At 29.6% G+C, this 27149-nt stretch overlaps 1 protein-coding gene across 1 annotated transcript; it reads left to right on the forward strand.

Annotated features, from left to right (window-relative positions):
• The first annotated feature begins 8073 nt into the window (after positions 1-8073).
• On the forward strand, positions 8074-26647 carry LOC111630137. Its single transcript, XM_023374170.1, has 4 exons — positions 8074-8334; positions 8407-8470; positions 12675-12770; positions 26349-26647. Exons 1-4 carry the CDS (start codon positions 8074-8076, stop codon positions 26645-26647), a joined length of 720 nt encoding a protein of 239 aa, XP_023229938.1.
• Positions 26648-27149: the final 502 nt, after the last annotated feature.

Below are 27149 nucleotides of genomic sequence, written 5' to 3' on the forward strand. Positions count from 1 at the left end.
TACTAAATATCCTTGTTAAATAATAACAGTGGACTAATTTGATACAGTGTGTCCTTAAAACAATCTCCAAGGAATTTTTTATGTAACTAAACTATATATATACAGTGGAACCCTGGTTAACGAACTTAATCTGTTCTGCGACTCCGTTCATTAACTGAATTGTTCATTAACCGAAGCAATTTTTCTTATAGAAATTAATGCAAATGCAATTAATCCGTTCTAGTCTCCGAAATTATTGTCATTTTATTTTTAATATACAGTAATTTTCTTTGATGAAAATGTAGGAAAATGTAGTATCTATCATTACAGCAACAAACATGTAAACTTTGTTTAATAAAATAGCACTGAACATACCTTCGTTTGTTATAGTTGGTGGCAGAAAAGTGGAGATATACGAACCTTAATGCTTAGAAGGGAAATCCCCTCCAAAAAAATAATGGGTAGCACTTCATCGGAAGATTCTTCGAGTCAAAGTCTCTTTCGGTAAAAAACCCACCAGTGGCTAAGTGGTTTTCGTACCCTGAACACGGAGTTCGTTCGTGGGTTCGCACCTCGCTCAGACGGGCTGGCCACATGGAGTTTTCTGGGATTTCTCCACGTTTGTAATGCCTAAATAGGGGCCAGTTTCCCTTAAAACACCTTTCAGAAGGCATTCCCCCTAGTCAGATCGCCCAAGTGTTGCGTTGCCATAACTTAACAAAGAAACAAACTCTTTCCGTAAGGAGCAAAAAATTGATCTAAAGTTGATTGTCCTACACTTTTAATCAAAATCTTTCTCAAATGCGATAGCGCGTTGTCGTTTTCTATTGACACTATGACTTTTTTCTTTCTTTGATGCCATATTGATTAAATATATAAATCACAAAACTGAAAAAAGAAGTACAGCACAAACACTCGGAAAAGCAATGCTTAACTCGCACATGCCTAACACCAACTAAAATTTGACACAAAATACCATTACGTTCGTTATCCGAGACAAAATTTTTGCAAAATAAAAGTTTGTTAACCGATTTGGTCGTTAACCAGCACGTTCGTTATCCGGGGTTCCACTGTATATATATTCCATAAAATTCAATTACATAAAATTGATATTTTTCTGAAAATTGCTATAAATTTAATAAATTGAAATTAAAATCTCTCCTCTCTTTATAAAAACTTTTTAATATTAATAGTAATTCTTATTTGCAAATTTTGAAACATTTTTTTTACCTTTTTTAAAGTTCAATAAAAGCATACATAATTTCTTGTCTACATTCTAGCATAATAAATATAAAAAATTACAAGGTAATTGTTGGTTATTTCTACAAATCCATGTCTCTTCATTTTGGACATGAATAATGAAAAATATATTCATACTTTCATGTTTTATACAATTGTGTAAAACATGTAATGAAAGTACAAATTTTATACATGTTTTATTTAATTGCACTTTGAATTAGATTTAAAAGTTGTAAAATTGAAAATTTTTATTAGAATTATATGATAGTATTTCACGTTTTATGTATTAGACTTAGAATACAAGCTCATCAAATGGACCATATCATATTTACTTATAGCTCAATGAAATAATTAGTCTCTAGTGAATAAGTTTCATTCTTTCACATTGGTTCAGTAAGAGTATTACATAAGAATAGATTTTACTTCATTTTAATAGTACCATTTTAATGCTGTTATAATATTCATTTTGAGAAGAAAACCCATTGCAATATATGAGCATAGAAATTAGTTATTTCATTTGACAATAGTATTATCTATTGTCATCATATAGATTAGAAATAATACTAGGTTCTGAATTTATTCATAATTCAAATAAATCTTGTTTTCAGTGTTAATATTGAATTTTTTTAATTATGTCATCAGTGATATTTTAAATGTGTTTTTCACCTTCATAATTTCTGTTTTATTTATAAGCTTTGTTTCTGGTGAGTTATTTGCAAACATATTTGTGTTGGGATTTGCAGTGTCATTAAATTTTATCTTTATTTTTCCTAACTTTTTCAAGAAATTTATCAAAACCCAAACACAAACAATTGCCAGATTAGATCAGACAATTGTTTGGCTTTAATATGACTTTTATCTATCAGGCTTAGAGATGTTTAATTTCTTATGAATATGTTCATTAATCATAACATAAAAAGGAGTCTGTTCCTGTTTTTAAAAAAATTTGTAAAAGTCCACAAATTTCTTTCAATATGTGTATATTTGAACAGTCTCTAACATCACTACCTATAGACCAAAAATACAGTAACACACAACTTTGCATTCAGTTGTTATTATTTTGGAAGTAGTAAATTAATAAAACAAATTATTATTCATATAAATTTAAGAATATATGATCTAAATAATGTGCAACTGGCTAATCAGAGTTGTTATCATTTAATTGACTACTGTTCCTTCACCCAAGTATTGGCACTTTATCACTTCTGATGCAAAACCTGATGATGCTTGCATATTATGAAAATATTTTAAAATTTTTGTTATTTTCAATGTTTCTTTGAAATATAATTATTGCTTTTTGAAATATATTACTTTAAATTATTGTTAAGTTAGTTCTGAAAATTACTTTATCATTTGAGAGAGATTTTTTAACCCCTTTTATTTAATTTTACAGGTTTCTGTTAGACAGTATTAAAAAAACAATGAAATTCATTATGTTAATTCTGTTTCAATGACAGTCACAACTAACAAAATCAAGTGTACTTTTCAAACTTGTTCAATGTTTCTGTTAGTCAATTTACTAATTCATACTATTCTTAAGATGTATAACTATTATTTAATTTTTCCCAACAAAGGGACTTATACAGAAAATTCAGAGTCAACTAGCAATCACATAACCAAAGCATTTACTGGGTAGATCAGCTAGTGTGTGTATGTTTATATACACATAAATAATCTTATATATAATCATATATGTGTATTTCTTCACATTTCATTATATAAAATTTAATATCCATCTTTCATGACATGTTTTCTAAATATATTATTTTTCTATGAGGTTTAAATAAAACTTCTTAAGAAAATTATATAAATAATGTAAATATTACAATATGCTTGAAAGAAATAAAATTAACTTACTTACACTTAGTTATTCATATAACCAGATATGCTGTTATACTTTTATAATCAAATTTGTAATATTACAGTTTTTTCACATATAAAATTATATTAATTACTTCTGGTATTAGACAAAAATATTATGTATCTTACATTAATACTAAAAATTATAAAGAACATTAATATAGTCTTAAAGTTATATATAAACATATCACATATTTGTATGTTTCTTTGCAGATACAATATATGTTCATCAGAGGAAAATAAAGAAATAAAATATTTAGGTTAGTATTTTGTATATTTTATTTCAGAAAAATTTACTATAAAATTCAATGGTCTGATGATTTAATAATTTTAATCTGTGATTAAAATGATAAATTACTTTTGAAATTGTCAGTTATAGCATAAAAATAAAGTTTAATTAACACCCTGTTTAATTAATAGTATTAAGAAATTAGACTGACGAAATATAATGTGTGGTAGCATGGGTCAATAAAGCAATTTTGTTCCTATGAAATACAGGCTCCTTCTAAATTTTTGGTAGTGTTTGCAGTCCTGTGATGCATGAATTTAATTCTATTAATAAATTGATATCAGTTTAGAATAATTTGATAAATTAAATTTATCTTATTAAAATTATCAAGAGATGGGAGCTTCACTACCTATCACTATCCAAATTGATTTCTGTTATTAGCCAAGTTATTAATCTTAATATAGCCCAATAGATAATCTGGCAGATTGTTTGACACCAAGACATCTAACATGCCAAAATTTTAGCTTGACTGTTAAGATATTTTACAAAAATAATTATGCTGCATTAGAGATACCATCACAATAGAATTATAAAATTTTAAAGTGGGAAGATGATTATTTTAAAAATTCTAATGTATCATAATCAGATGGCAGGTTATCATCAAACATCCCAAGAAAGGACTGTAATATGAATTTTGATAGTAAATAATTTGATTCTGTTGATGGATAATTTTCATTTATGTAACCATTTGTGAAAACTCACAGAATTTCATACCTGGTCTCAGTGAAGAGGTTTTTTTTTCTTTACATCAAACAATTTCTATTATTATCCTTGTTATCAAGCATCTTGTAAATAATGGAGCAAAATATGTATTAGCTTCAAAGAGATATAGGCCAAATCTTAATTCCAAAGTAAAAGTTTTCTGGTGTTAATTACCAGTTTTATTCAAATAATAATTGCCCTCAAATCCTCAAATAGTAGCCATGGTCATTCATATTATTTCAGAATTTCTGAACTTCATGCTACACTTCACAGATTTATGAAAAGTTTGTAAAATTATGGAATCAAAGTTTACAGTATTTATTATATAGATAAGTACCATATTTATTTATTTAAGAAATAAATTTTAGAAAATGAAATATGTAAAATGTAGAATATAAAGTAACAACTAAAAAGTATATGTACTGTATTTTTTGTTACTGGTTAATAGTCATTATAAAGAAAGATACATTGTTGCCATTTCAAGTATAGTTTATATTAAAAATCAAACTTTTCATAAATATTGAAATACTTTGTTATCCATTTAATGCCTGTTAATCCATTTAATTCCCACAGCAATGATAATTCATTGCTGTGGGAAATAACTGTCCTCACATACTAACCACAAAGAAAATAGGCAGTTTAAAATATCAATAGTAGTCGTAGCTATTATTTTAAAACTGGCATAATAGTTCAACAAATTTTAGAATTGGAACATAAAATGAAAGATTACTACAACTACATGCAAATAGGTGTAAATAAAATAGGTGTAATCTCTAGTTACACATATTCTGATAAAGTTTTAAATAACTATACATGCCAAATATTAATAGCAAAAGATAACATATATCACTGTCTGTTGGCATTGTGTAAAATTTATATATTGATGAAAGTACTTGTAAAATAAATTACTGTCCTCTTCAGGCAGAATCATTCATAGTGAACAAAACATTTGAAATTCAAGAAAAAGAACCAGAACATCAACCAACATTTTTTCAAATTGCTTGTCCTGCATGTGCATAGAAAATTTAAATTGCAATTCAATAATATATAAAAGAAAAACATCAAGAATAAAATTGGATTAAAATAAAATATGTTAATAATAATAATAATAATAATAAATTAAGCAGTCAATAAACAAATAATAAACATAAAACACTCATAGAAGCACTGCCTTGCTTTATCAGAAGCCATGTGATTTACAACTTTAGAAGATTAAACAGTGTTATCCACAACTTTGGTATATCTAGTGTGTGAGAGCTGCGCAGTGACATTGTTGAGATGTAAAGGGATTCCCATATGAATGTTTTTCAATCCCCATAGCATTTTAAGAAGGAAGTTTGAGCCACTTTGGTTGAACATTGCAAGAGGGTTATGTTATTCAGTGATGAGGAATTATTAGAATTTTTATATATAGATCAGATAATAGAGATATGAATGATTTTTCATTTAGTGAGGAATTAATCAAGATTTTGACGTGACAGGTTTTGTGGTGCCTTCATCTAGTAAAATAATCTAATGTTGATGCTGAATACAACCACATAACAATATAAAACAACTTTTTTTTACACATTAAATATAATGTATAAAAAAATTGGTGTATTTTCATTCATAAATAACACTTTTTCTAAATGACTGGAACATTAGGCTTAAGTAGAAATAAACTTGACTTGTGAGTTTTATGATACTTTCTAGCAACCAGTCTTGAATGAGTTAAATTTCTTTAATATATCAAATAATCTTCATTAGAATATGTAATTTACTAATTAAATTTATGTAATTATATAAATTATATATGTTTAACATTACCATCTGTAAATATTGTTTTAGTTGTTCCTATATGTCATTTAGATAATTTTTTAATATTTCAAAAATTGTTATGACAATACTTTTAAGGAATGTTGCAAAACCTTATAATTTATAAAATTAACACAAATATATCTATATTATAAACCTATTGTAGAAATAGATGGAAAATGTTCCAAATGCCAAAATCCTTATGTTTGTTACGATATGTACTAGTGGTGACACTAGTGGCCACCCCAGCAGTCATCCATCATAGGTCATAGAGCACACCATGTCTCTCTCTTCTTGTAAAGTGTTTAGTTGTAATAAATAATACATTAAGTTGGATAGTCGTCTTAATAGTGCAGTATACAATATATAATATAACATAGTGTCAGAATTATAGTCGTCGTCTTTGTCTTCCTACTAGCAACAGTTTGAAATAATGAGTTCACTGGTCAGTAATAAAGGTCAGCCATTTTTAACTTTGTCCTGTTTAAGTGCTCAACAGGAACTAGTCGGCAATTCAGTTCCATCATTATTATTAGAAGGAAATTTAGCTCATAACTGGTGAATCTGATATCAGAAATTTAAAATATTTTTGCGGGCTAGTAATTTAGAAAGTGAAAGTGATTCCCGTAAAGTCGCTATATTTTTACATTTTGTCAGAGAAGATGCATTACAGGTTTTCAATTCCTTTAACTTGGATATGGACAATTGTCAATATTTGGATTTAGTAAAAAAATTTGAGTCTCATTGCAAACCTAAAACCAATCTCACAATTCAGAGATATAATTTTTTGACCAGGAGACAAAAACCAGACAAGTCAATTGAAGACTTCCTAACTGCACTTAAGAATCTAAGCCTTACATGTGAGTTTGATAATCTCCAAGAGAGTTTGGTCGAAGATATGTTTATTGTTGGTTTGTTGTCAAACAATAAAGTCATCAGAGCTAGGCTACTTCAGGAAGAAGGCTTAACCTTAATGAAGGCCATCAGCATAGCCAAAAGCATTGAAATTACTCATCGTCAGGTAGAGCAGATTGAAAGGAACAGTGATGCACAGATACTCAGTTGAAAAGTTCAACCACAATCATATTCGTCATGGAAATCTACAAAATAGAGCAACAAGTAGTGGAAGGAGGACAGTCTTAGGTGGTCATCGAGAATCGTTATCGTCAAGGTTTCGTCAAACAGGTCAGGGCAATCAATTATTATGTATGCATTGTGGACAGGTAAACTGAAATAAATGTCCTGCTATTAATGTTGTCATACTAGACAAGTAAAATATGTTAATGATGATCATGACAATGATAGTAATAAGGCAGATCTGTCATTAGATCTATTAATAGTTATAGCAATCAATTGAGTGAGTCCTGGATCCTAAAATTTAAAATTAATAACAGTGTTAGAATGCAATTTGGATACGGGTGCTCAGGCTAATGTAATGTCAGTAAGAAATAAAAGTTTAAAAATTGCTAGAAAAATACAGCATACAGATTACATCATTCTCAGGAAATGATATACCAGTTTTGGGGAAGGTGTTAGTCAATGGTTTAATCAATGATAATTTGTCAGCTAGTATTGATTTTGTAATTACTAATACTGATAGTCAGACCATTATAGGGCTACCTACAATCCAAAGACTAAGTTTAGTCAAAAGAGTATTTAATATCAATAATCATGAGTCAGTCCTGTCTCAGTATAAAGATGTATTTGAGGGTCTTGGTTGTCTATCAGGTGAATATGAAATATCTGTTAACAAATTGTGCCAGTGATTGAACCGCCTAGGAAAATTCCATTTATGTTAAATGACAAGTTTAAAAAAGAACTGGAACGCATGCAATCTTCAGATGTTATAGCAAAAGTAAGTGAGCCTACTGAATGGGTAAATTCAGTTGTTATTGTCAAAAAGATAGATAAGTTATTGTGAGTCTGTCTAGATCCAAGAAATCTGAATTGAGCAATAAAGAGGTGTCATTATCCATTACCAACTGTAGAAGAACTGAGGTCAAAACTAACTGGTGCTAAGTATTTTTCAATTTTAGATGCACAATCTGGATTCTGGATGATAAAACTGAGTGAAGATAGTTTGAGGGTAACTACATTTAATATGCCTTTTGGTAGATTTAGATTTAAGTGTTTTCCTTATGGTGTGTCAAGTGCCCCAGAAATTTTCCATAAAATCATGACTGATTGGTTCTTAAGACATACAAGGAATCATGATATATCTTGATGACATACTGATTTATAGTCAAACATTAGAATCCCATAACGAGATACTGCAAAAAGTCCTAAAAAAAGTTCATCAAATCAATTTAAAGTCTAATAAAGATAAGTGTAATTTTCTAATGAAAGAAGTGAAGTATTTAGGTCACATTTTTAATCAAAATGGAATGTGTCCTGATCAAGCAAAAGTTAGTGCAATATGTCACCTACCATCACCTAAGGATATAATGGAGCTTAAACATTTTTTGGGAATGGTAAATTATTTGGGATCTTATATTGATAGGTTGATGGTTTTATCAGCTAAGTTATGTCTATTGTTAAAATAGAATATAGCATTTCATTGGTCAGAGAAACAGCAGTCAGAGTTTCAATTATTAAAGGAGGTAATAGGTAATGCCCCCATCCCATCCAGCCTGTAACATTGTCTGTGGATAGTTCAAAGGCAGCAGTTGATGCAGTCATACTACAAAACAAGAGACCCATAGTCTACTCATCAGTCATTGACAGAGTGTCAGTCATGTTATGCACAAAATAGAAAAAGAGCTGTATGCAATTCAGTATGGTTGTAATAGATTTCATCAATATATTTACGGTTATAGGATCATTGTGGAAACTGATCATAAACCTTTTGAGACATTATTTAATTAAGAAACCATTGTCTGAAGTGCCAGTGTGTCTACAGCGTATGATGCTGAATCTGCAATGATCTGAGTGTTACCTATGAACCAGGCAAATTCTTGTTCCTAGCAGATACTTTAAGTAGGGCTCCAGTAGATCCTCCTGATGGAGAGGATTCTCTAGAGGATGATCTCCGTATACATGCAAACTTATTGATGACTAATCTTGCAGTGTCCCCCGAATGTCTAGAAGAGATTAAAATAGTGACCCTGATGGATACAGATCTTCAAATCACTATAAAATACAGTCGACTCCCCTATAACACAGTTGATAATTGTTTTATATGAATTCCATGTTGTACGAGTCACTTAGATTTTACAAATAAGTGTACCAGGCAAGTCACGTATTTGTAAAAATATGAATTCCATGTTGCACAAGTCTTAGTGACTTGTGCAACATGGAATTCATATAAAACGGAATTATCAACACTGTTATAGGGGAGTCGACTGTATTGTCTTACTGAGTGGCCTACATCAAGAAATAAGCTTGACTGTCAATTAAAACCTTACTTCAATATACATCAAGAACTCCATGTCATTGATGGTTTATTGTTTAAAGGTCATCTACTTGTAATTCCTTTAAGTCAGCGTTTCTCAAAGTGGGCGATAACGCCCCCTTGTGGGCGCTGGAGGCTTTCAGGGGGGCAGTAGAAGGCTCAAAGAGAATTGGGGGGCGTTAAGGAAATTTAGAGGGGCGACGGCAGAAAAATTCTATATACAAGGTCTGTTCAAAAAGTATCGGACCTTTGGTCGGCAAAAATAAATTTATTGACTTTGAGGTACAAAACCCTAATCCCCTTCAAAGTAGTCTCCTTGGTAATGTATACACTTCTCCCAGCGTTCCTGCCATTGCTGNTTTCTTATAGAAATTAATGCAAATGCAATTAATCCGTTCTAGTCTCCGAAATTATTGTCATTTTATTTTTAATATACAGTAATTTTCTTTGATGAAAATGTAGGAAAATGTAGTATCTATCATTACAGCAACAAACATGTAAACTTTGTTTAATAAAATAGCACTGAACATACCTTCGTTTGTTATAGTTGGTGGCAGAAAAGTGGAGATATACGAACCTTAATGCTTAGAAGGGAAATCCCCTCCAAAAAAATAATGGGTAGCACTTCATCGGAAGATTCTTCGAGTCAAAGTCTCTTTCGGTAAAAAACCCACCAGTGGCTAAGTGGTTTTCGTACCCTGAACACGGAGTTCGTTCGTGGGTTCGCACCTCGCTCAGACGGGCTGGCCACATGGAGTTTTCTGGGATTTCTCCACGTTTGTAATGCCTAAATAGGGGCCAGTTTCCCTTAAAACACCTTTCAGAAGGCATTCCCCCTAGTCAGATCGCCCAAGTGTTGCGTTGCCATAACTTAACAAAGAAACAAACTCTTTCCGTAAGGAGCAAAAAATTGATCTAAAGTTGATTGTCCTACACTTTTAATCAAAATCTTTCTCAAATGCGATAGCGCGTTGTCGTTTTCTATTGACACTATGACTTTTTTCTTTCTTTGATGCCATATTGATTAAATATATAAATCACAAAACTGAAAAAAGAAGTACAGCACAAACACTCGGAAAAGCAATGCTTAACTCGCACATGCCTAACACCAACTAAAATTTGACACAAAATACCATTACGTTCGTTATCCGAGACAAAATTTTTGCAAAATAAAAGTTCGTTAACCGATTTGGTCGTTAACCAGGACGTTCGTTATCCGGGGTTCCACTGTATATATATTCCATAAAATTCAATTACATAAAATTGATATTTTTCTGAAAATTGCTATAAATTTAATAAATTGAAATTAAAATCTCTCCTCTCTTTATAAAAACTTTTTAATATTAATAGTAATTCTTATTTGCAAATTTTGAAACATTTTTTTTACCTTTTTTAAAGTTCAATAAAAGCATACATAATTTCTTGTCTACATTCTAGCATAATAAATATAAAAAATTACAAGGTAATTGTTGGTTATTTCTACAAATCCATGTCTCTTCATTTTGGACATGAATAATGAAAAATATATTCATACTTTCATGTTTTATACAATTGTGTAAAACATGTAATGAAAGTACAAATTTTATACATGTTTTATTTAATTGCACTTTGAATTAGATTTAAAAGTTGTAAAATTGAAAATTTTTATTAGAATTATATGATAGTATTTCACGTTTTATGTATTAGACTTAGAATACAAGCTCATCAAATGGACCATATCATATTTACTTATAGCTCAATGAAATAATTAGTCTCTAGTGAATAAGTTTCATTCTTTCACATTGGTTCAGTAAGAGTATTACATAAGAATAGATTTTACTTCATTTTAATAGTACCATTTTAATGCTGTTATAATATTCATTTTGAGAAGAAAACCCATTGCAATATATGAGCATAGAAATTAGTTATTTCATTTGACAATAGTATTATCTATTGTCATCATATAGATTAGAAATAATACTAGGTTCTGAATTTATTCATAATTCAAATAAATCTTGTTTTCAGTGTTAATATTGAATTTTTTTAATTATGTCATCAGTGATATTTTAAATGTGTTTTTCACCTTCATAATTTCTGTTTTATTTATAAGCTTTGTTTCTGGTGAGTTATTTGCAAACATATTTGTGTTGGGATTTGCAGTGTCATTAAATTTTATCTTTATTTTTCCTAACTTTTTCAAGAAATTTATCAAAACCCAAACACAAACAATTGCCAGATTAGATCAGACAATTGTTTGGCTTTAATATGACTTTTATCTATCAGGCTTAGAGATGTTTAATTTCTTATGAATATGTTCATTAATCATAACATAAAAAGGAGTCTGTTCCTGTTTTTAAAAAAATTTGTAAAAGTCCACAAATTTCTTTCAATATGTGTATATTTGAACAGTCTCTAACATCACTACCTATAGACCAAAAATACAGTAACACACAACTTTGCATTCAGTTGTTATTATTTTGGAAGTAGTAAATTAATAAAACAAATTATTATTCATATAAATTTAAGAATATATGATCTAAATAATGTGCAACTGGCTAATCAGAGTTGTTATCATTTAATTGACTACTGTTCCTTCACCCAAGTATTGGCACTTTATCACTTCTGATGCAAAACCTGATGATGCTTGCATATTATGAAAATATTTTAAAATTTTTGTTATTTTCAATGTTTCTTTGAAATATAATTATTGCTTTTTGAAATATATTACTTTAAATTATTGTTAAGTTAGTTCTGAAAATTACTTTATCATTTGAGAGAGATTTTTTAACCCCTTTTATTTAATTTTACAGGTTTCTGTTAGACAGTATTAAAAAAACAATGAAATTCATTATGTTAATTCTGTTTCAATGACAGTCACAACTAACAAAATCAAGTGTACTTTTCAAACTTGTTCAATGTTTCTGTTAGTCAATTTACTAATTCATACTATTCTTAAGATGTATAACTATTATTTAATTTTTCCCAACAAAGGGACTTATACAGAAAATTCAGAGTCAACTAGCAATCACATAACCAAAGCATTTACTGGGTAGATCAGCTAGTGTGTGTATGTTTATATACACATAAATAATCTTATATATAATCATATATGTGTATTTCTTCACATTTCATTATATAAAATTTAATATCCATCTTTCATGACATGTTTTCTAAATATATTATTTTTCTATGAGGTTTAAATAAAACTTCTTAAGAAAATTATATAAATAATGTAAATATTACAATATGCTTGAAAGAAATAAAATTAACTTACTTACACTTAGTTATTCATATAACCAGATATGCTGTTATACTTTTATAATCAAATTTGTAATATTACAGTTTTTTCACATATAAAATTATATTAATTACTTCTGGTATTAGACAAAAATATTATGTATCTTACATTAATACTAAAAATTATAAAGAACATTAATATAGTCTTAAAGTTATATATAAACATATCACATATTTGTATGTTTCTTTGCAGATACAATATATGTTCATCAGAGGAAAATAAAGAAATAAAATATTTAGGTTAGTATTTTGTATATTTTATTTCAGAAAAATTTACTATAAAATTCAATGGTCTGATGATTTAATAATTTTAATCTGTGATTAAAATGATAAATTACTTTTGAAATTGTCAGTTATAGCATAAAAATAAAGTTTAATTAACACCCTGTTTAATTAATAGTATTAAGAAATTAGACTGACGAAATATAATGTGTGGTAGCATGGGTCAATAAAGCAATTTTGTTCCTATGAAATACAGGCTCCTTCTAAATTTTTGGTAGTGTTTGCAGTCCTGTGATGCATGAATTTAATTCTATTAATAAATTGATATCAGTTTAGAATAATTTGATAAATTAAATTTATCTTATTAAAATTATCAAGAGATGGGAGCTTCACTACCTATCACTATCCAAATTGATTTCTGTTATTAGCCAAGTTATTAATCTTAATATAGCCCAATAGATAATCTGGCAGATTGTTTGACACCAAGACATCTAACATGCCAAAATTTTAGCTTGACTGTTAAGATATTTTACAAAAATAATTATGCTGCATTAGAGATACCATCACAATAGAATTATAAAATTTTAAAGTGGGAAGATGATTATTTTAAAAATTCTAATGTATCATAATCAGATGGCAGGTTATCATCAAACATCCCAAGAAAGGACTGTAATATGAATTTTGATAGTAAATAATTTGATTCTGTTGATGGATAATTTTCATTTATGTAACCATTTGTGAAAACTCACAGAATTTCATACCTGGTCTCAGTGAAGAGGTTTTTTTTTCTTTACATCAAACAATTTCTATTATTATCCTTGTTATCAAGCATCTTGTAAATAATGGAGCAAAATATGTATTAGCTTCAAAGAGATATAGGCCAAATCTTAATTCCAAAGTAAAAGTTTTCTGGTGTTAATTACCAGTTTTATTCAAATAATAATTGCCCTCAAATCCTCAAATAGTAGCCATGGTCATTCATATTATTTCAGAATTTCTGAACTTCATGCTACACTTCACAGATTTATGAAAAGTTTGTAAAATTATGGAATCAAAGTTTACAGTATTTATTATATAGATAAGTACCATATTTATTTATTTAAGAAATAAATTTTAGAAAATGAAATATGTAAAATGTAGAATATAAAGTAACAACTAAAAAGTATATGTACTGTATTTTTTGTTACTGGTTAATAGTCATTATAAAGAAAGATACATTGTTGCCATTTCAAGTATAGTTTATATTAAAAATCAAACTTTTCATAAATATTGAAATACTTTGTTATCCATTTAATGCCTGTTAATCCATTTAATTCCCACAGCAATGATAATTCATTGCTGTGGGAAATAACTGTCCTCACATACTAACCACAAAGAAAATAGGCAGTTTAAAATATCAATAGTAGTCGTAGCTATTATTTTAAAACTGGCATAATAGTTCAACAAATTTTAGAATTGGAACATAAAATGAAAGATTACTACAACTACATGCAAATAGGTGTAAATAAAATAGGTGTAATCTCTAGTTACACATATTCTGATAAAGTTTTAAATAACTATACATGCCAAATATTAATAGCAAAAGATAACATATATCACTGTCTGTTGGCATTGTGTAAAATTTATATATTGATGAAAGTACTTGTAAAATAAATTACTGTCCTCTTCAGGCAGAATCATTCATAGTGAACAAAACATTTGAAATTCAAGAAAAAGAACCAGAACATCAACCAACATTTTTTCAAATTGCTTGTCCTGCATGTGCATAGAAAATTTAAATTGCAATTCAATAATATATAAAAGAAAAACATCAAGAATAAAATTGGATTAAAATAAAATATGTTAATAATAATAATAATAATAATAAATTAAGCAGTCAATAAACAAATAATAAACATAAAACACTCATAGAAGCACTGCCTTGCTTTATCAGAAGCCATGTGATTTACAACTTTAGAAGATTAAACAGTGTTATCCACAACTTTGGTATATCTAGTGTGTGAGAGCTGCGCAGTGACATTGTTGAGATGTAAAGGGATTCCCATATGAATGTTTTTCAATCCCCATAGCATTTTAAGAAGGAAGTTTGAGCCACTTTGGTTGAACATTGCAAGAGGGTTATGTTATTCAGTGATGAGGAATTATTAGAATTTTTATATATAGATCAGATAATAGAGATATGAATGATTTTTCATTTAGTGAGGAATTAATCAAGATTTTGACGTGACAGGTTTTGTGGTGCCTTCATCTAGTAAAATAATCTAATGTTGATGCTGAATACAACCACATAACAATATAAAACAACTTTTTTTTACACATTAAATATAATGTATAAAAAAATTGGTGTATTTTCATTCATAAATAACACTTTTTCTAAATGACTGGAACATTAGGCTTAAGTAGAAATAAACTTGACTTGTGAGTTTTATGATACTTTCTAGCAACCAGTCTTGAATGAGTTAAATTTCTTTAATATATCAAATAATCTTCATTAGAATATGTAATTTACTAATTAAATTTATGTAATTATATAAATTATATATGTTTAACATTACCATCTGTAAATATTGTTTTAGTTGTTCCTATATGTCATTTAGATAATTTTTTAATATTTCAAAAATTGTTATGACAATACTTTTAAGGAATGTTGCAAAACCTTATAATTTATAAAATTAACACAAATATATCTATATTATAAACCTATTGTAGAAATAGATGGAAAATGTTCCAAATGCCAAAATCCTTATGTTTGTTACGATATGTACTAGTGGTGACACTAGTGGCCACCCCAGCAGTCATCCATCATAGGTCATAGAGCACACCATGTCTCTCTCTTCTTGTAAAGTGTTTAGTTGTAATAAATAATACATTAAGTTTGATAGTCGTCTTACTAGTGCAGTATACAATATATAATATAACATAGTGTCAGAATTATAGTCGTCGTCTTTGTCTTCCTACTAGCAACAGTTTGAAATAATGAGTTCACTGGTCAGTAATAAAGGTCAGCCATTTTTAACTTTGTCCTGTTTAAGTGCTCAACAGGAACTAGTCGGCAATTCAGTTCCATCATTATTATTAGAAGGAAATTTAGCTCATAACTGGTGAATCTGATATCAGAAATTTAAAATATTTTTGCGGGCTAGTAATTTAGAAAGTGAAAGTGATTCCCGTAAAGTCGCTATATTTTTACATTTTGTCAGAGAAGATGCATTACAGGTTTTCAATTCCTTTAACTTGGATATGGACAATTGTCAATATTTGGATTTAGTAAAAAAATTTGAGTCTCATTGCAAACCTAAAACCAATCTCACAATTCAGAGATATAATTTTTTGACCAGGAGACAAAAACCAGACAAGTCAATTGAAGACTTCCTAACTGCACTTAAGAATCTAAGCCTTACATGTGAGTTTGATAATCTCCAAGAGAGTTTGGTCGAAGATATGTTTATTGTTGGTTTGTTGTCAAACAATAAAGTCATCAGAGCTAGGCTACTTCAGGAAGAAGGCTTAACCTTAATGAAGGCCATCAGCATAGCCAAAAGCATTGAAATTACTCATCGTCAGGTAGAGCAGATTGAAAGGAACAGTGATGCACAGATACTCAGTTGAAAAGTTCAACCACAATCATATTCGTCATGGAAATCTACAAAATAGAGCAACAAGTAGTGGAAGGAGGACAGTCTTAGGTGGTCATCGAGAATCGTTATCGTCAAGGTTTCATCAAACAGGTCAGGGCAATCAATTATTATGTATGCATTGTGGACAGGTAAACTGAAATAAATGTCCTGCTATTAATGTTGTCATACTAGACAAGTAAAATATGTTAATGATGATCATGACAATGATAGTAATAAGGCAGATCTGTCATTAGATCTATTAATAGTTATAGCAATCAATTGAGTGAGTCCTGGATCCTAAAATTTAAAATTAATAACAGTGTTAGAATGCAATTTGGATACGGGTGCTCAGGCTAATGTAATGTCAGTAAGAAATAAAAGTTTAAAAATTGCTAGAAAAATACAGCATACAGATTACATCATTCTCAGGAAATGATATACCAGTTTTGGGGAAGGTGTTAGTCAATGGTTTAATCAATGATAATTTGTCAGCTAGTATTGATTTTGTAATTACTAATACTGATAGTCAGACCATTATAGGGCTACCTACAATCCAAAGACTAAGTTTAGTCAAAAGAGTATTTAATATCAATAATCATGAGTCAGTCCTGTCTCAGTATAAAGATGTATTTGAGGGTCTTGGTTGTCTATCAGGTGAATATGAAATATCTGTTAACAAATTGTGCCAGTGATTGAACCGCCTAGGAAAATTCCATTTATGTTAAATGACAAGTTTAAAAAAGAACTGGAACGCATGCAATCTTCAGATGTTATAGCAAAAGTAAGTGAGCCTACTGAATGGGTAAATTCAGTTGTTATTGTCAAAAAGATAGATAAGTTATTGTGAGTCTGTCTAGATCCAAGAAATCTGAATTGAGCAATAAAGAGGTGTCATTATCCATTACCAACTGTAGAAGAACTGAGGTCAAAACTAACTGGTGCTAAGTATTTTTCAATTTTAGATGCACAATCTGGATTCTGGATGATAAAACTGAGTGAAGATAGTTTGAGGGTAACTACATTTAATATGCCTTTTGGTAGATTTAGATTTAAGTGTTTTCCTTATGGTGTGTCAAGTGCCCCAGAAATTTTCCATAAAATCATGACTGATTGGTTCTTAAGACATACAAGGAATCATGATATATCTTGATGACATACTGATTTATAGTCAAACATTAGAATCCCATAACGAGATACTGCAAAAAGTCCTAAAAAAAGTTCATCAAATCAATTTAAAGTCTAATAAAGATAAGTGTAATTTTCTAATGAAAGAAGTGAAGTATTTAGGTCACATTTTTAATCAAAATGGAATGTGTCCTGATCAAGCAAAAGTTAGTGCAATATGTCACCTACCATCACCTAAGGATATAATGGAGCTTAAACATTTTTTGGGAATGGTAAATTATTTGGGATCTTATATTGATAGGTTGATGGTTTTATCAGCTAAGTTATGTCTATTGTTAAAATAGAATATAGCATTTCATTGGTCAGAGAAACAGCAGTCAGAGTTTCAATTATTAAAGGAGGTAATAGGTAATGCCCCCATCCCATCCAGCCTGTAACATTGTCTGTGGATAGTTCAAAGGCAGCAGTTGATGCAGTCATACTACAAAACAAGAGACCCATAGTCTACTCATCAGTCATTGACAGAGTGTCAGTCATGTTATGCACAAAATAGAAAAAGAGCTGTATGCAATTCAGTATGGTTGTAATAGATTTCATCAATATATTTACGGTTATAGGATCATTGTGGAAACTGATCATAAACCTTTTGAGACATTATTTAATTAAGAAACCATTGTCTGAAGTGCCAGTGTGTCTACAGCGTATGATGCTGAATCTGCAATGATCTGAGTGTTACCTATGAACCAGGCAAATTCTTGTTCCTAGCAGATACTTTAAGTAGGGCTCCAGTAGATCCTCCTGATGGAGAGGATTCTCTAGAGGATGATCTCCGTATACATGCAAACTTATTGATGACTAATCTTGCAGTGTCCCCCGAATGTCTAGAAGAGATTAAAATAGTGACCCTGATGGATACAGATCTTCAAATCACTATAAAATACAGTCGACTCCCCTATAACACAGTTGATAATTGTTTTATATGAATTCCATGTTGTACGAGTCACTTAGATTTTACAAATAAGTGTACCAGGCAAGTCACGTATTTGTAAAAATATGAATTCCATGTTGCACAAGTCTTAGTGACTTGTGCAACATGGAATTCATATAAAACGGAATTATCAACACTGTTATAGGGGAGTCGACTGTATTGTCTTACTGAGTGGCCTACATCAAGAAATAAGCTTGACTGTCAATTAAAACCTTACTTCAATATACATCAAGAACTCCATGTCATTGATGGTTTATTGTTTAAAGGTCATCTACTTGTAATTCCTTTAAGTCAGTGTTTCTCAAAGTGGGCGATAACGCCCCCTTGTGGGCGCTGGAGGCTTTCAGGGGGGCAGTAGAAGGCTCAAAGAGAATTGGGGGGCGTTAAGGAAATATAGAGGGGCGACGGCAGACAAATTCTATATATAAAAATTCGACGGAATATATATAAAATGTTGACATTTTATATATTTTTTATTTTTTATTGAAGGTCACAACTTGAATATTTCTAACACATTGACTTATATTTTGACTCGGCATTTCTCAAAGTGGGCAATAACGCCCCCTTCTGGGCGATGAGTAGATCTAAGGGGGCTGGAGGCAGGGTATTGAACGGTGACCAAAGGCAAAATTGGGGCTGATAAGAGTAAACATTGCCTTTAATGGTTTCCAGATGTTGAGAACAATGTACGGTAAGGGCACAAAGTGTGAGATTCATAGAAAAGTTTTCCTAAGAATATTTCCAATCCTTTTCTCACACAAGAGAAAATGGTTTAGGGGGCGTTGGGTATAACTTTATGGAACAAAGGGGCGGTGGATCGAAAAAGTTTGAGAATCACTGCTTTAAGTCTTCATTCCAAAATATTAGACATTATTCATGAAGGCCATTTAGGTATTGAAAAATGTCAGAGACAAGCAAGAAGAGTTGTGTGTTGGCCAAACTTAGATGTCGATATAAAAATCAAATTAGAACAGTGTCACACCTGCATTAAATTTAGAAGAGCAAACAATGCAGAGCTTTTTATTCCACATGAGCATGGCAAAAAGTAGCCATAGACTTTTTTTATTATAATAATAATACTTATTTGCTAGTCACAGACTATTTTTGTAAATATTTCAAATTAGTCTCAGTCAGTTCCAGTAATGCTAAACTGGTCATAACAAATCTAAAAGCAATCTTATTGCATCATGGAATTCCTGCAGTCATTGTTTCTGATAATGGTCCACCCTTCAATTCAGAAGAATTCAGAGTATTCCTAGTGTTGGGACATAACTCATAGAACATCAAGTCCACATTATCCCAATAGCAATGGTCTTGTCGAAAGAGCTGTTGGCACTATTAAACATCTTTTTAATAAGTGTCGTGAAAATAATTCAGATCCATACATTGCAATACTTCAATATAGAAATACGCTGTTGCCTTGTGGATATTCTCCAGCACAACTTCTGATGTTTAGAGCACTGAGAACGAAACTCCCTGTCGGTGAAATTGTTTTGAGGCCAAGAGTCATAGATATACAATACTGCAACAAAATCCGTGCAGAAGTGAGTAAAGCAAAACTTATTATGACCAGCACACTAAAGTCTTGTCACCTCTAAAGGAAGGTGATGAAGTATACTATAAAAAGAGTCCAAAAGAACCATGGTCAGCTGCATATGTTTTCAAAGTTGGCCCAATGCCCAGAACATATGTCATTACAACACCAGATGGAATTCACTATAGAAGAAACAGACATCATTTATTGAAGACTCCTAGAACAATAGAAGTGCCAACTCGGAAAATAAAAGACACAGTTAACAGCATGCCTACATCTAGTCCAAGTACTCCTGATCAGGCAAACAGCCAAACAGAACCTGACAAAATAACTGAACTTGTCTCAGCACAACCCAGTGTTCTGACAACCCGCTCTGGCAGGTAGATAAATAAGCCTCACAGATTTTTGTTTACTGAGAATGACAAAAGTCCACAAAATTTGTAAACATACTATATATTGTTAATGTTTGTATTTTTTTTTTTTAAAGGGCATGTTATGATATGTACTAGTGGCGACACTAACGGCCGCCCCAGCAGTCATCAATCGTAGGTCATAGAGCACACCACGTGTCTCTCCTAAGTGTTTAGTTGTAATAAATAATACATTAAGTTTGATAGTTGTCTTAATTGTTATATTATATGTTGAATACTGCACTATGTTAAATAAATTAGTTTAATTATTACAATTTTTAGTAATATACTGTTTTATTTATTCTAATATAACTGAAAATTGAATAAATTACAGTGGTACCACCTACTTCAATGCTTCAGAGTTCAAACACCAATTTTGACAAAAATTTGCTATGGAGTTCTAATGATACTTCAAAGTTTGAACTGTTTGCATTTTTTATTCTGTGCAATTCACTCTAAGTGTAAAATAAGTTTCTGAACAAAGAATGTAGTCTCAAATTAGCAATAATGTGATTTAATTATAGCAGTTGTAAATTTTATCACACATCTATGTTAAGTAAGACAACTGCCAAAAATACACAAAAAGTTTTTGTTCAACCCAATATAACCTTTACTTATTAATCATGATATCCCACAAGTGTATGGAAGTAATGTCATCTAACTAGTAAAAGGAAGGCTTGTAAAAGACTAAGATGAAAAGAAACTTATCACAAAGCATGAAAGCAGTACATGTGGTAGATCTGGCAGCCTTGTTTAAGATGCCAAAGTCCATGGTGTGTGACCAGTAAATGCAAATTTTATTTTATTATACATTATTTACATACAGTAGATCCCCCTATAAGACGGGTTCCTATAATTACGATTCCTATAAGACGGCAAAAAAATTGTGGCGGTATCCATAAACAATGGTAAAAAAACTTCTATAATTACATAAAACGTCATTGGGCAGCCGAACTACTTTCCGCCGTCCAGCGCCACGCTACGGACAGTTTATACATACATATAATTATATATAAATTATATATAAATTAGGTACTGTATATATAATTATATATTAACTTAATTTATTGTAACTTTATTATAATTATATGTATAGTTTCTGCCGTCTAGTGCCATGCTACGGACAGTTTAGGCGAGCTATCGTCTGTACAGTATGTAAATTAGGTACCGTAAGTCTAATACAGTACTGTAATTTTATACATTTCTTGTGAAAGAAACATTTCTTATTCAACAGTGATTAAAATCATTTATATTAATGATGTCTCCAAAGTTCAACAAAGTTTTCGCAGAAAAATAACATCAGAAATCACGGCCGCGGTTTGCTGTGCTGTTCCGCAACGAAAACAAGCTTGAGCTATGTTGAATGGTGCACACTCGGTAACTAATCCTACAATTTTTTGTTTATAACATAGTTTATACGGATTATTTCCAAAAAAAATATACCTATTTTGGAAATGTTGAGTCGGATTAGTCTAGAATTGATTAATTTTATGGAAGAAAACCTTTCAAACAGCCATAGTCTGTAAACTTCACACGTGTCAGGCTGTGATTGGCTATGATTCCTACAAAATTGATTCATAAAGAACGGAACATATCTACCGTCTTATAGGGGGATCGACTGTATTTTATTTGTTGTTTTCGTGTTCAAATTTATTATTAGGGCATTTGTGTTATTTTTACCTTAAATTATGTGTATTTGTTGTTATAAGTTTATTGAAATGGATACTGTTTAGGGTCCAGGAATGGATTAATTCAATTTCCATTATTTCTAATGGGAAAAATTGCTTTGGAATTCAAACTACCTCCTGGATTAAGTTCAAAGTACTAGGCTCAACTATATTTCATAAAAACACAAACAGAATAATACTGTACAATCTTTCTTCAGTAAGTACAGTATTAACATGCTTTTAACATCAAAAAACAGCTTTCATAATGTCACAATCAAGCCTTGAGTTCTAATTGCCCATGGATATACTGAGAAATTTCTGTTAAAAATGTATACATTACAGTTAAAATCAAGAAATAATTCAGCTATTTTTTTATTTTATGAAAATTTATAAAAAATGAAATTTTAACTTTTCAAAATTTTGAATGTATCTATATGAATTATTTGAGAATAATTTATTGTTGTTGTGAAATGTATATTTGTTTGTCTCAACTTGAATATAATATTAATAAAATAATATAAAATATATTAAATATAATTTGAATGTAAGTTATATTATATAACTTTATTATTTTATTATATTAATTATTTTTTGTCCTAAATTTAATTATTATATACGTAACATACCAAATTGTAAATTGTTACAGCAATTTTTACAGTAATTTATTTTACAATATTGATATTGAGAATTAAAATGAAATTTTACAGAAATATAATTATTTATAATGTAGTAGTGTATTTAGACATATCAAACTACTCTAAGAGGAATTTATTTCTCCTGAAAACATGCATTAATTTTGTGTGTCTTGATTAGTAATAAGTAAAAAACAAATACAGTAAAATGTTATTTGAAACTCAAGGAACCAAAAAAAATAACACAATTTTGAATTATCTTACATAACATTATCTTTCACCCATTTGGTTACAAATGTGTTAATATTATTACTTTGACAGTTTTTCTGAAATAGCTTAAATTACAATTGGTCTGTACTTTGAAAATCATGCATTTATGTACTAATCATAATAAATTGAAATTTAATTTAAAAAGAGAATTAATTATGCATCTTACCTTATTGTGATTTATCACATTCAAGATTGCTTAAGTGTTTCAATAAAAATTATCCATGAATTTTGTCTCAAGCAATGTTTTTTGACTTTTTTCTCATTATTAACCAGTAAAATTATAGGTAATTTTACATGAACAGTAATTATATGTAAATGTGAATTATGCTTATTCATTACATAAGCATGTATAAGCCTAAATCTATTTCTCTATCTCTTAATTAATTCTACATTATTTTTTAAATGTCATCCATAATCAACTGTTCAAGAATCAGTATGGTCAAATATTTTTCTGCAGACTTGTGGTTGAAAAACACTGGTTTAGAGGACCAATGGCTAGTTCTATGAAAAATTCACTGTCTTGAGTTTGAGATTATGAAAATCATGTGATCTAATGAAAACAAGCTCTATTAACAGCTAAAGCTATAAGTAGGCATTCTATTGTGAATACACATGTGTATTTAATCAACTTTGGAATTATTGAAACAATAGATTTTTGCAAAAAAAATGTCCAAAACAATTAAATCCAAATGACTTGAATAGATATCCAATAAATCAGTATAATTGGTAAAATCAAAACTGAAAATGCCACTTGGGCATGGAAACTTTCTTATAAACATGTAATATATCCTATGGGTCGCCAGTTAAGATAATGAGTTTGAATTTCATTGTATGCATATTTCAAATTATCCGAACTAAAATATATGCAAAAATCCTATTTTTTGGCTAGGGACAAGATTTAATTTCAAATTATGCAATATTTTGAAATTGATATCAAAATAACAAGGTTTTACTAAGGCTTTTTAAGTTTATTATGGCATAGCTTAAATGAAAAATGTAAAGAAAAGATAACTAGAAATGTATGCAATATATATACAGTAGAGCATCGATTATCTGACTCAATTGGGGATTCAGGTTGGTTGGATAACTGAAAAATCGGATAACCAAAAAGAAGGGAAAAAAATACATTATTAGTATAGGATATTAGTATATCCCATGTAATTAGTTTATTAGTATATCGCTATTAACCAACTTAGTGTTGAATTTTCATCGGTGTTTAGCCTAACAATTTTTTTTAAAATAATAATCGTCGCTATTGTATCGTTAATAAAAATTATTTTTAAATTATTTTATTGCTAATGAAACAAACAACCACTCATAATTAGAAAATTAAGTCTTGTTTAAATATTGGCCTCCCTTCAATGGTTGAGCCGTTGATGCCAGCTAAAACACGCGAATATTTAACAAAAATAATATTAAAGTAGCCAAGATATAGCCAAATATTGTAATGCCACATCACTAGCAGACATTTGAAATTTGCCGACTAGAACGGTTGGTTAACCGATGTGATGGTTAATCGGGGGTTGGATTATCAATGCTCTACTATATATATATATGTTACTGCTAAAGCTTGAAAGTCATTAATGTGTACATTACCTAGTTAATCTGGAGATTAGCTAGGGTGATCTGTTAACGTGCGGAATCAAGAGTTTTCCGCATTTTACCTAGGGAATCTGCAAATTAATGGCTTCTGTATCATTAAAGTTCAAAAGTTTGTTTCTCTCATTTCCTTTCCCTACTAATTCCCGAACAACACAGAGCAAAAACTGATGCACGCTCAATTTTAGCTGTGGTTCTTAGTAAAACAGGCGATGGCTTTTATAAACTTGGTACTAAAACAGGTATTTTAAAACAATTGTATGCAAAATCTGAATTCAGTGTTTGCAAAGAGAGATTTTCAACGAAAGATGTCCCTGCTCTAGAAATATGTTTATGTCAAACAGCAATAAAACAATCCCTTGGTACTAGGCAGGGTTTCAGAAATGTGAATGCATTGTGTAAAATTGGTGTGCTTGTTGCAAAAACCAATTGCTACGTAATTCAAAGTGTCACTAATTTTTAGATTGCACTAATAAGTAAGCACAATTTTAACATACATTTTGCAAATTCATTTCCCTAATTATAATAATAATTAAAACCATTTGATTTTTTATATTACAGTTTTTTAATTGATTGATGATTGATTCTATCAACTAATTTGTTGATTGATTGTATTAACTTGATTCTTTAGATATCGAAAATTAATTAAATAACATTATGTTATAACATTGTATTATAATACAATGTCACTTCACGCCAACGTTTATTATATGATTATAACACATGTTGTGGTGTTACAGGAGTGGAGACTTGGAGAATGAACTCGTCCGCTAGTACTTTCAGTAGTATATAACTATCATCTTCAGGCGGTCTATCGAATACAACAGCTTAAGATTTTCGCTTAATTAGGAAAGAAAACAACTTAATTAAAACTGTTTTCCTTCCACATGCTATGATGCACAAAAGGATTTTTTAATTACATTCAAAAACGAAAAATCAGTTAATCCGTCAGAAATATTGTTCGATAATTTTGAAAATCCGAAATTTGTGAAACTGTCGGATTAGTGTTCGAAAATCTTAATCTGTTGTATTCGATAGACCGCCTTAAGACTGTAGTTATACACTACTGAAAGTACTAGCAGACGAGTTCATTTTCTAAAGTTGGACGAGTTCATACTCCAAGACTCCATTCCTGTAACACCACAACACGTAAGTGTTATAATCATATAACATTATGTTGATTTTAAGCGTACAAAAACGTTGCTGTTGTTCTGGCAAAGATCTTATTTTCAGTTTACCAGGTACCTAATAGGTAATGTGCAGATTACCTAGATCATCTGCACATTACCTAGGTAATTTGAGAAATGGAACAATTTTCAAAACTTTAACAGATCACCCTATTTCATCTGGAGATTAGTTGGGTAATGTACACATTAACGGCTTTCAAGCTTTAGCAGTAACATATATATTGCATACATTTCTAGTTATTATATTTTGATATAATTTTACATAATATAAAAATGAATTTCTTAAAGATTTTATAACCAATAATACTTTTGACTGATTACTGTAGAAGAAATGATTATTGTTGCATTTTAAAACTCATCATTTTATTACATGAAGAATATTTGACATTTTTATATACAAATTTACATTCAATTATTATTTGAAAATTGCTATTTTTACAATATATAAAAATATATTGTAAAAATAGTAATATAATATAATATATAGTCATTATTTAATGAAAAAATCACTTTCCTTATGAGTAAAATTTTATTTAAAACAATGATAATTTCTGAAACTTTTTATAGATGATGATGAATCAAAATCTTCTCATGAAACTATTCAAGACAATCAACCAATAATTCAAGAAGAATCCTTATTCAGACCTTCTAGTGAATTACCTTTGTGTTGGGAACAACATTCCAAACTTTTACCTGGTGTTTGTCACATAGCAGGTCATATGGTATCTAAATGGTCTATTGGTCAGGTAGCAGATTTTGTTGCTACTCTTCCAGGTTGTGAAGATAAATCAAGGATTTTTAGTGAAGAGGTATGTTTAATAATTATATTATATTACATTTTGAGTTATATTGTGCTAAAATTTTAATACCCAATATGCAGTAAAACTGACATACAAAAATTACAACTGTTAGGAGATTTACCAAACACTAAACAAATGTTATATTTTTATATTAGTCAATGACAGTCTTGTTACAAGTCTCAAGTCATTTTCTGGAAAAAATTTTAATCCTATTTCACCAACAGACAATTAGACAATTCACAAAATTTACAACTATTTTAAATCTAGGATTAGCAACTTTGCATTCTACATTTTCAAGATTAGACATGATTAGTGACTGGTTATGAGTTCACTGGAAAAACTTTTTTTGTTTGAAACTGAAATCAGATTAGTTTATCAAGTGTATGTGAGAAGAGAAATAATTTTATCAATAGTTCTGTTTTATTTTTTGAGTAAATTTTATATTTTCTGCTTGATTTCAATTAATATTTAAACAAAAGAATACCCTTCATAATGAAGAGTATTTAAATATTTTTGTTAAAACAATTTTATTATGATTATTAAAATTAGATATTAAATAAAAGTTTCC

This window comes from Centruroides sculpturatus, unplaced genomic scaffold (genome assembly GCF_000671375.1).
Source record: "Centruroides sculpturatus isolate CEXI.00-Female unplaced genomic scaffold, Cexi_2.0 scaffold684, whole genome shotgun sequence".
Lineage (NCBI taxonomy): Eukaryota > Metazoa > Arthropoda > Arachnida > Scorpiones > Buthidae > Centruroides > Centruroides sculpturatus.